Source organism: Rhododendron vialii, chromosome 5a (genome assembly GCF_030253575.1).
Source record: "Rhododendron vialii isolate Sample 1 chromosome 5a, ASM3025357v1".
NCBI classification, from domain to species: Eukaryota; Viridiplantae; Streptophyta; class Magnoliopsida; order Ericales; family Ericaceae; genus Rhododendron; species Rhododendron vialii.
In genome coordinates, this window is record NC_080561.1 from 36,671,452 (window position 1) to 36,683,022 (window position 11,571).

Genomic DNA, 11,571 nt, shown 5'->3' on the forward strand with positions numbered 1-11,571 from the left:
AAAAAAGTAACCAAAGTGATCCTGCTCGAAGGGTTACCTGTATTTCTTTGAGAATTAATTCGGGGGAATGAATTTCGCTCCCCAAAATTGCTAACATCTCTAGTGATAGTGCTGAAATTCATATAAAGTTGATTTTCACGCTTTTCAAATTGTTAATTTTGAAAAGTGCAAAAATTAATATGGAGTTAATTTTACCCTCCCTTTGAAGTGCGGTTAATAATTTAGGGAGTGCAAAAATCACCCCCTTTATTGGGGTGTGTCTATATGTTTTCCCCTTGTTTTTGTATCCAAGGATTGCCTATCGGATGTGACGGGTTCCATAACGACCATGAGCTAACGGACACATAAGCCCTACTTTGAGTCTCGCTTAAATGATTCGAGCTGTTTGATAATTTAAAAAAGAAACCGAGTAGTCTGTGGAAAATCAATTAAATCTGATATGTGTTGGTGTTTAATTTAATCTTTCATTGAGATGTATGGAACCGTTGATTCCCTTAGAGCATCTCCTATGCACTCTTCATTCCTCCATATCTCTATATTTTACTCATTTATTAAAACGGTATTTTGGAGGATGTTTTTTTTTTCTCCAATCCATCGTTCATTTCTCCGCATCTTCGTATTTTCATCTTGGAGATTTGACGCACCCACGGAAGAATAGAAGTGTATTGATTGGAAAAATTTACGTGGTAGATGTGGTGCAGACAAACACATCACGTAAACAGAAACGATAACTCAAGAACATTTCAGGATCTACTTTTAGAGAGAGAGAGAGAGAGACTATAGAGCGAATATTCAATTTCCTAACTGCCTATATATACACACACATAGGTATAGAGAGAGAGAGAGAGAGAGAGAGAGAGAATCATCTTTGATTTCAATCAGCTGCGAGATTGCTCCGCCCTCGTCTCCGCAGCCGGGTACGAGAAAGCTTTCTTCCAATCCGAAAACTAATTAAATTCCGTAAGTGAAAAATAATTAGTATTAAAGTTGACATTTTTTTCACGGATTCGAAGTCAATTATCATTGTTGCGTGGTCGTTTTATCTTGCTGCTGTCAAATTTCGATACTTTCAATGCATTCGAGTTCAGTTTTAAAAAAAGAAAGAAATGTGTTTGTGTTCGGTTTGATTTGGTTTATCATTTCTTAATTTGGATTCCATGCAGATATCGCGAACAGATATTCAGCTCCGGTTAAAAACAGTTGTTAGATTGTTCAATACCAGTAAGATTTTTACCAATTTATGTTGGTGTTTTTGGGATTCTTTGATTGGTTGCATCTGTTGGATTGCAAAATAACGCTAGGGTGGGGTTCTTGACGACCCCCCCTCCCCCTTTTTTTTATAGTTTCAATGTACTTTACTTCGGGTTGACTTAGTTTATGTGTATGATCAAATGATCATTTCGTAATTTGGCTTGCATGCAGATACCAAGAACGAGAACTGGGGATATTTTGCTGATTTCAGTTGTTAGATTGTAAAATACCACTAGGGTTTTGTCCAATTTGGATTCTTTGATTGCGATTGTTAGATTGCAAAATAACACTAGGGTGGGGTTCTTGCCCTTTTTTGTTGTTGGGGATCAATAATAATTTGTAAGTTGAGAACAAATGAATGTGGTGGGAAAAGTTGGGAGCTTAATATCGCAAGGCGTGTACTCTGTTGCCACCCCGTTCCATCCCTTTGGTGGTGCCGTCGATATAATTGCTGTCAAGCAGCAGGATGGCACGTTTCGTAGCACGCCTTGGTACGTGCGGTTCGGTAAATTTCAGGGTGTTCTTAAAGGGGCCGAAAAGATGGTTAGGATAACTGTTAACGGCATCGAGGCTGATTTTCATATGCATCTTGACAATTCAGGAGAGGCATATTTTGTCAGGCAGGTGGGTTCTGGTGAAAGTGGGGATGCAAAAAGGGTTTCGAACGATTCTGGTAATTTGAACGTTGCACAAGAAAATAATAGCGTTAATGGAACCAACAGTGTTACTAGTGGAACGAATAACTCTAACGTTGAAACAGCTAATGAACAGCTTGAGAGGACAGAATCCGATAGCGGAAGGAGGTTCTATGAATTTGAAGATGAACAATCCTCTCTTGTGGATTCGGTTGAGCTATCAGAGTATGGGTCTAGTCGGTACGAGAGTTTAGATACCGTGGAACATTTTGTTGAATCACAGGGTTTGAGTTCAGAAGTGGTTTTGGTAAGCGTGGATGGTCACATACTGACAGCACCCTTCTCCTCATCAGAAACGAGTGCTGATAATTTGCATATAAGCACCCCCCAGTTTCGTCTGGGCCCAGGCCAAGAAACTGAATTTGTTGAGGGCACGGCCGAATTCAGTGCAGGTGAAGATGTGTGGGGTGCTGATATATTAAGTGATTTGGGCACGTCTGCACCTGAAGTTAGTTGCAGTAACACTAGTAATGCTTCTACGCATCAGATGGAAGTTTGTGAAGGAGATAAGGAGCATCTTTTTCACTTTCAAGAAAATGAGAACATCACAAACATAGAGCTAGAGCTTTGTGTAGATAGTAATCCTAAAACTGCATCAGCTGGTATTAGGAGGGAAGATGTTTTCAAGAGCTGCTTGGAACTACCAGCATTGGCTCTGCACCATGGAAATTCCAACCAACAAGTTGTGGACCCCATATTAGAAATTTGTGAAACTGCAGACAATTTGGAGTCTCCTTACAGTTGCCAACTTGGCAATGGAACTAGAGATGGAGATGTTGGTGAATCAAGAAATGGAGATGGTTTAACTCACTCTAATTCAGATCCACAGGTTGAAGTTGAACTCATTGAGGAAAGAACAAGTTCAAGTTATATGGGTGTTGATAACGTCGCCATTGATTCTGTTTGCACCGATCAGAAACTAAAGGAGCCGGTTGACAAGGCCTTGGAAGTTGAAGGTGTACAATGTAGCCCGCAAGGGTCTGCTCCTGAAGGTGAATGCAGCAATAGTGAGGTTGTGGAAGGGGAAACACATACAGCAACTTCCGGTGATGAGATCAGAACTGATTCGAGTAAGAGCTTTCCTGTTGGCATGACTATCATTATGACACTTTTATGCTCCGTTTGCTTCGAAGTAAAATAGTTTGCACATAAAATAATTGCAGAAAAGTATTATTTTTCATTTTGTTTTCTGGGGTTTGGTTCATGTGTGAAAATTTTTTACACAAAATATTCAGAGCTGTTTTTTATATCTTCAACAGCATGAACGAATGGGCTTCACTTTAGTCTTTTCGGTCCCAATTCTAGGGCAATTAACCCGTAAGAACACATGGCTATGCAAGAATTTGTTGAGCTTACAATTTGCTTCTGGTGTCACCTACAATGATGCGTAAAAGATTGACTTAACGGAGATTTAGAACATGCGTTTTTGGATGTATGATGAAAGTTATCTTTCTGTGAAAATCTTTTGCTAAACTTTTTGAACATTTGAATTGAGGAACACAGTTTGGAAAAAAAAAATTAGGGTGAAATGAATGGAGCTGTATTGTTGCTTTATTCTGAAAGTAATATTTCATGTAATTTTGCAGGGATTGAGCTATCTCTTTGTGGCAACTTGCTTCATGCTGGTATGGGTTTGAATGCGGCTGCTGAAGTGTTTAATTCACATCGCATATCTGAGGGGGCATTCAAAACTTCTGCAGCATCAATTGCCAAGAATGAAAACTTAGTTGTCAGATTTCAAGACAGGTACTTGTCATGGGATAAAGCTGCTCCAATAGTTCTTGGATTTGCTGCATATGGGTTAGATTTACCTGTTGATCCCAAAGATGCAATTCCTGTGGGGCAAGATGGTTCTAGTGTCACTTCCACTCCTTCTGGGCGCAGATGGAGGCTGTGGCCCAGTCCATTTAGAAGGGTCAAAACACTTGAGCACACTACCAGTAACGCATCTAGTGAAGAGGTGTTTGTTGATTCTGAGTCTGGGTCACAGAATCAACCTTTTGAACAAGCTCCTCCAACACCTACCGGTGGAAGTGAATCCCCGCACAAGCAACTTGTGAGGACAAACGTCCCCACTACAGAGCAAATAGCATCATTAAATTTGCAAGAAGGACAAAATATGGTGACTTTCAGTTTCTCTACCAGAGTCTTGGGAACACAACAGGTCTGTCAACCATTTCCATTTTAGTGACTGCAATTTCAAGATGATGAGCGTTGACCACTTTCTTTGGCTTCCTTCTTATTTCAATTGCTCACACGTATTCTCTTTCAACAGGTTGATGCTCATATTTACTTGTGGAAGTGGAATGCACGAATTGTGATTTCAGATGTTGATGGGACGATTACCAAGTGAGATATACTGGTTCCAAATCTTTTGGCTATTAACTTGTCGCAACATGTTAAATAACATTCGATATATTATAAACATGGATAAAGTCTATAGAACAGAGGGATTTGACCTAGTTCAGACAGCCCAACCTGCCAATTCTCAAGAAAGTATATATTACGCAGCAAGGTGCAAAGGCGCAAGGACATATTGTGCATAGCTGTCTTTTTTGTATGTTAAGATAAGGAATTGTGCAATCTTAATAATGATATTCATATTTCTAGTCAACGTTAAAGCTCCATAAACTGCAAATATCAAGATAAAGCTCCATAAATAGCATGTATCAACATGTTCTCCTATTACTTTTTTCCAACTTCAATGTGTTAGTTCATTGTTCCTATGATATTTCTGTGTATTAGAAGTTGTGACATTGCGCACTTTATGTTGGCCTACTTAAAATTTGATGGTATATCATTGTAGGAATAGTGCACAAATGTATATTCGGAATATGGATGCATTGCTATAAGTATGAATTTGACTTAATTTGGAATCTGGTATGCTGATTTAGAATACGGATGGGCGAAGGCTGATTTAGATTACTGAGAATGCTGTAAGCTAGTTTGGCTTTTGAGAATGCCAAAGGCATTTAAGGACGGAGAAAGGTTTAATACATATGTCTTAGAAATGGAAATCTTTATATCTGGGGTTTAATAAAATAATAAATAGCTTACCCTTTGTTAAGGGAGGAGCATGTGGGTTAATTGATTGTGAAAATTGGAAAAAATAGTTGAGGTGTTGGAGATGAGTATAGAAACTTGGCTTAAAGGTACAAAATATCCATCTCAACCTTGATGCTAAAGATGATTCTTTTATTTAAGCTGGTCTCAAGCTTAGATGAAGGCCATCTTGTTGTATTACAACCTGTCAATGCAAGTAAATGGGATGATATTGATTGTTTGGCTGTTTTATTATAGTGATTCAGAAACCGATGCTAAAAGAGGTTTTGTGAGGATGAGTTTGAGGATGTATTCTCTTGGGGACAGAGTGTTATTTGGGCCTTGTTTTCTTCTCTCTTTGAGGGGATCCCACTGTTTTTTACCCACATAGATTGGAGGGCGGTATGATTTGTAGCTGCTAGAGGATTTGTCTGGTTATGCTTGTTCCTATTCTGATTTGGTTTTCATTGGCGGACTGCTCATTCCCTTTTCTTGTACATATATTCTCTATATTATTGGTTATGTTTGTTACGATCCACAGACAAAATAGTTGGTTAACTTGGTTATTTGTAACGAACTGCAGGTAGTGCATCCTTAATCATTATTTCTTTTGGACATGAATAAATAGATTAGTAAGCTCAATGATGTTCAAGCTAAGACAAACAATTGATTATATTTTTTAATTTGCATCCATTGTCGCAGTCAGGTATAGATTACATTGACTTTTACACCATGTTGATGCTTGTTTTGCAGGTCTGATGTTCTTGGTCAGTTCATGCCTTTGGTTGGAAAGGATTGGACACAGTCTGGGGTAGCTCGGCTTTTCTCTGCAATTAAGGTATGTTTTGGCTATTAGTTACAAAAAAAATTTTGTTTCCCTACTTATAATGTTTTTAAGAATGAGTCTCATCCAAAAGGAAGTTGAATTGGAGAGGTGACTGTGGTCTTTTAAACTCTTCATCTTGGTGGTTAGTGATGGAGTTAGTTCTCTGAAATGAAATATAGCAAATCTAGGGGGCAGGACAATTTTGGAATCATACTTTTTTGATATATGAAATTCCACCATTATGGTCAAGGATTGTTCCACCATTTCAAGGGGGCAACGTTACTAGTAATTTAGCTCAATTAAAAGCAGTTTGATGCACTTATCAAATGCCAAACCTGTTGGTGATATTGGTGGTTCATCTGAGTTCACAACCAGAAGCTGGTTGAGTGATGACATCACATATGATATATTCCGGGTTCTTTGCCTTTTTACTGGCAACTTTCACTCCAATTTCCTCAGTTATTCTGTTGTCCCATGGTAACTGTACCATTACCATATATTTGTTACTATTTACTGTAGGCTCCAAGGGGTGCAGCCTATTACGAAAAGAAGACCCATATCAAGGCCTTTACAAGATTCTAAAATTGGTTCAAGTAGGGCTTTAAATGAACCACGCCATTAGCGAATTGTTCGAGCCTCGGCTCGGTAAGGGCTCATTCAATTCCTTTACTAAACGAACCCAAATCCAATCCAAGCCTCATTTTTAGCCTTGTTATAAACGAGCTGAGCCCAAACCTACGAGTATTCGGTTCGATTAGGCTCGCGAATCCAGGATCAAAATACCATACTCCCTCCATCTCATTTTGTTTGCTTCCTACAGGAGACCGTGCCATTTTGAACTTCAAAAATAAAGTACTTCCCAAAATTATTTTCTGATTTTTTTGCACCATTCAGAAGATCTCAATGAGTACTTTCGAACGGTATCAAAAAGTTCAAAAATTATCCTTGAAACCAACTTATTTTTTAAGGTCAAAATGATACGACTTTTTGTAACAAGCAAACAAAATAGAACAGAGGCAGTAAGAATGTTTTGGAGGATTATTCATAGATTGTATTTTAGTAGGGTGCATTGTTACAGATATACTCCATCATACAAGGTTTTTGTTGATCATGTTCTTGATGGATTTAATTTTTTTTAATGTTTTGGCTTATATTAGGTAATATTGAAAGTGGTAATACCCACTTTCTTTTGAGTTTTAATCTAGATGAAATACGTTTTGTGGTTTGAGATTTCCTTAACAGCAATACTTGTTTTTGAACACTAATAATAGTCCTTCCATTTTCAATTCTATTTGTGATTGTTATTCAGAGCAATTTTGTTCACCCTCGGGAGGGTATGCTCATTCCGTGTCTCACCTTGCTAATCAAAATCGTTCAGTTTTTTCAGATTCATTTTCTAGGAGACTTTGTCAAAATTCAGCTCAATCGAAAATTGATTAGTGCTTCCTCTAGGAGTTTATTTATTTTCTTTGAAATTCTTGGCTGAAAAACTAAAATATTAGATCAAACGCCTAATCATATTCAATTAAGCTGTATTTTTTCATAGTCTTCTAAGTTCTAACAAATGAATTTAGACAGCCAAACAAAAAAAATGAATTTAGACAAAATAATGGTTTCGATTATCATAGTGAATCACGGAATGAGCATACCTTCGCAAGGGTGAACAAAATTGCTCTTGATGGTTATTGCATGTCTAAAATTCAGTATCTGATATTGAACTTTCTTTACTTCAGGAGAACGGGTATCAGCTGCTTTTCTTGAGTGCGCGTGCAATTGTTCAAGCATATCTAACTAGAAGTTTTCTACTCAATCTCAAACAGGTAATTGAATGTCTTATATTGTGGTTATTGGCAATTGTTACTATTAGTTACCCGTCAAGGGAACCATCAGCTGGGACGCTGTTGGTAGGCAACAGGACCAGTCGTTTAAATTTGTAGTTTTGAGCATAATAAGTGGTCTTTTAGCTCCCTTAAACATCAAACCCTTGAGATCCCTCTCCATTTGCTATCTTATCTGTGTTAATGGTTATGGTACCATGCTAAAAGAACTAAATAAGCTGAACTTTATTTACTTCATAAATTATTACAGGATGGAAAAGCTTTACCCAGTGGTCCTGTTGTTATTTCACCCGATGGTCTGTTTCCCTCACTGTTCCGAGAAGGTGAGCTCCTATTTCTCTTGGTGATAATTGCCTCTAATATGTAATGAACTGCTTTAACCTGTAATAGATAATGCGGAACAGCTTTATGCTGAGACAAGTAAGTTAAGATGCAAAAACTCCGCTTATAATTCATGAATATTGTGTCTACTCTTTTAATGGATTTAGTGGGTAAGAAGTTTCCCCAAAATCAGGCAAGCAGTAGGAAATTTTTAGGGAGGAAAATTGTCTTGAGGGAAATAAGTCAAGTTCAAACTTACTAGTTTCAAGTATTGGCTTTTTGCTCAAATTTGTTGGAAGGAACTTTTTCCCTGTTGTTTTGATAAGTAACAGTAAATTCGTTTATGTAGTGCCAAAAAGAAAGGTTGCAACCCTGTACCCTCTATGTATACTGAACTGTTTGGCTGCTATCAAAAGATTGACTGCAAAAAGAAAAACTAGACTAAAAAGAGTCATTCTCTAAACATGGATTATGTGCTGATTCGGAAGAAGAGCGAAGGAATTATTTTGCAGTAGCGTTCTAATATCGATGACTGAAGTTTGCAACTTTTTGTACACGCATGCACTGCATGCTGTTTGAATTGTTATAATGTGGTTAATTGAAGTGTGGAAATACCGTGTGCAACAGTCCCTATGACTTGAAGATAATATATGTTCCTTAGTTTTCTTTGTCCTTGTTGAAGGAGCAATGGTGATAGGGTGGATATCCAGCAAAGTTATTAGCCCATTCTAACTTTTGGCTAAAGCAACTGGGCTTCTCACAAAGTTGATTGTAAATTTGGAAAAACTATTTCTCAACCTCACTATGTTGAGAGGTATAGCATATGTGATAATTACAGATTACCTAGAAAGACCACTTATTTTTTGTTCCATGGCATGGAGGTAGACGACCACTTATTTTGGAAACTGATAACACGTAACCACCTATTCATGCACTGGACATGGCCCGCTAGCATGACTCTGGAGTATGTAGGTTACAACTTCAAGGGACCTACCATTGAACCTTTTCTATTTGAAGCTGGTTGGGGTTTTCTGTGTTTGTTTTGTTTTTTCTTTTTTACTATATTTGGGGTTGGGTGGGGGGAATGAGGGTTAAGGGTATGGACAAATACTACACCCCAGTTTTGTGGTGGACTCTTCATTCTGACCAATAACTAATAGCAAAAACACTTGCAGCATTGGGAATGCTCATGGTGGGAAATTTGTTCCCCCCCACCCCCCTCTTCTTGGGTAAGAACATCCGTTACAATGGGAGATTTCTTATGCTGAAAGAAGTAGATTTGTATAATCATGTTATATTATGTCAGCAGCTCAGAGCTGCTTCCTTAGGTTTCTACTTACATCAGAAATCTTTTACTTTGTGTTCGGTCCAATCGTTTTTTTGCTATACAACTGGGGTAGGATTCCATGTGAGGTGTCTGGTAGCATACAAGGAGACTTTGACCTCAAGCTGAAACCTTCACTCTGCCTTTGTCATTTGTTGTTCAGTCACTGACTCATCAAATCAGAAGCTAGGGAATTTTTTTATGCACACTCTAGTTTAAGGTATTGCATATCTGCATGAGTTGTTACTATTCCCCTGGCTTCTTATAAGAGGAAATAAAAAGAATTTTAAGTTTATTTTTAATCCAATGTTTGGTTTGTCGTATGACAGTGATAAGGAGAGCACCTCATGAGTTCAAGATCGCGTGTTTAGAGGTAATTCTTGGGGGTGCCAAATCATTTGAGTCATTAGTATGCTGTCAAACTTTTGTCTATAGCGATTTCATCAACTTTTTCAGCTGAAAATTGATGTCTTATGCAGGATATTAAGGCACTCTTTCCTCCTGAGTACAATCCATTCTATGCGGGATTCGGAAACAGAGACACTGATGAACTCAGTTACAGGAAAATTGGTATCCCCAAGGGCAAAATCTTTATCATTAATCCTAAGGTACTTGTCTTCTTGGACAGTTCTTTACAAATGCAGTTTTGTGTACAGAATTTTCACACGGAATGGTGTGGCCATTTTGAACCAAAACAACCTCCATCGGGACTCATAATGTCAAAATGCCAATGCTATCCGACTTTTGTTTTCCTCCCTCTTTTCTGAATAGTTCCATTTAAACTGACAGGGTGAGGTGGCCATCAGTCATCGCATTGATGTGAAGTCATATACCTCTTTACACACACTGGTTAATGACATGTTCCCACCAACATCAATGGTTGAGCAGGTAAAGCATACTGAGTTCGTATTTGGGAAAATGACGGCCAAGGACGTGTTTTGATAATTAATACCCGTTAAGGACATTTTTAGCATTAACAAATGTTCTCAGTTTGTCCTTAACGGGTATTAATTATCAAAACACGTCCTGGGCCGTCATTTTGCCCTCGTATTTCCCATTTGAAAATAAATCAGGAAAAAGAGAATATACAATATATGGGCAGTGTTTGGAGACTAATAGTGGACAGTTATATAGTATCATAGTGTAAAATATCCGATCAGATAAATAGCATCTGAATAATAGTACAGCGAACACCCGATGGTTTCACCCATTAGATTTGATGCTTATATCATGTCAAACAAATGGCCTTTTAAGTCACATAAGCTCCGAATTTTGTTAGAATTACTGAGTCTCGTACTTTCTTTTTTCTCCGCTGATTCTCATTCTAACCACTCAATCTTTGGGTCTTGATTAACTTTGCAGGAAGATTTCAATTCATGGAATTACTGGAGAATGCCATTGCCAGATGTTGAGTGAGGAGCTCTTCCTTGGAATTGCTTTGGTTGTAGGTAGGGTGTAAACTGGCTTGGAATGTCATACTGCATTCATTTCCAGCATCACTACAATTTTTTCCCAAAATTCATCCGAGTAGAGGCTGCTCAGTGGCCCATTTTTTACCGGCGCTGATGTAAAGTTTGTAAACATAATTGAGCGTATACTCGAGATAGACCATACAACTTTCTTAGTGAATTAAGTTATCATGACGAAGTGTCCAAGTCGTGCTTTCTCTCTAGCTCATCTCTTTTAGTTTTGAATCATTGCTCTTTATTATTTGAGAGGCCCGACGTGTTAGGATCATAGGTTTCTAAAGGGGTTGTTAAAGAAGGTGAAAAGATAAAATAAGAAGCGATGAAGCTATATAGTTACTCCATTCGGATTTCATCTAAAGATATTGCAAAAATGAAATGGGGCTAGAACTGTTTTTGGGGATAATGTAAGGTTCTTGGAAAGAAATTAAAAAATAGTGTGATGAGAAGAGCAATGCCAGGACACAATTTTAAGCCACCACTCTGGATACAATTACTCAAAACCGTACACTAGTGTACGTGGATCTACATATATTGGACGGCTTCAATCACACTTAATTACAATTTATACCTGTCCATGTGTTTGAAATAATTTGGTTGACATTACCATTGAAATCCATTGTTGTAAACTATAAAAGCACAATTGAGTTGACGAAAAGGGAAGGGTAACATTGAAATCCGGTGTAAAGTAGTTTAAGGGCACAATTAAGTAGACGAAAAGGATAACATTGAAATCCGTTATAAACTATAAGGGCACAATTGTGACATGGCAGATTTTATAGTGACGATTTTGAAACTTGATGTATTT

General features: G+C 37.9%; 1 protein-coding gene across 2 annotated transcripts; it reads left to right on the forward strand.

Moving 5' to 3' along the window:
* The first annotated feature begins 706 nt into the window (after nt 1–706).
* Nucleotides 707–10,969, forward strand: LOC131325840 (phosphatidate phosphatase PAH1). 2 transcript variants are annotated; one of them, XM_058358316.1, is made up of 11 exons: nt 707–960; nt 1,423–3,016; nt 3,533–4,110; nt 4,222–4,295; nt 5,742–5,826; nt 7,548–7,634; nt 7,903–7,975; nt 9,627–9,670; nt 9,777–9,905; nt 10,087–10,185; nt 10,660–10,969. In XM_058358316.1, the coding sequence occupies exons 2-11, from the start codon at nt 1,606–1,608 to the stop codon at nt 10,711–10,713; spliced, it is 2,634 nt and encodes an 877-aa protein (XP_058214299.1). In that variant the 5' UTR covers nt 707–960; nt 1,423–1,605; the 3' UTR covers nt 10,714–10,969. The 2 variants fall into 2 exon arrangements, with proteins under 2 accessions (XP_058214299.1, XP_058214300.1); XM_058358317.1 differs by having other exon boundaries at nt 707–917.
* The last annotated feature ends 602 nt before the right edge of the window (nt 10,970–11,571 follow it).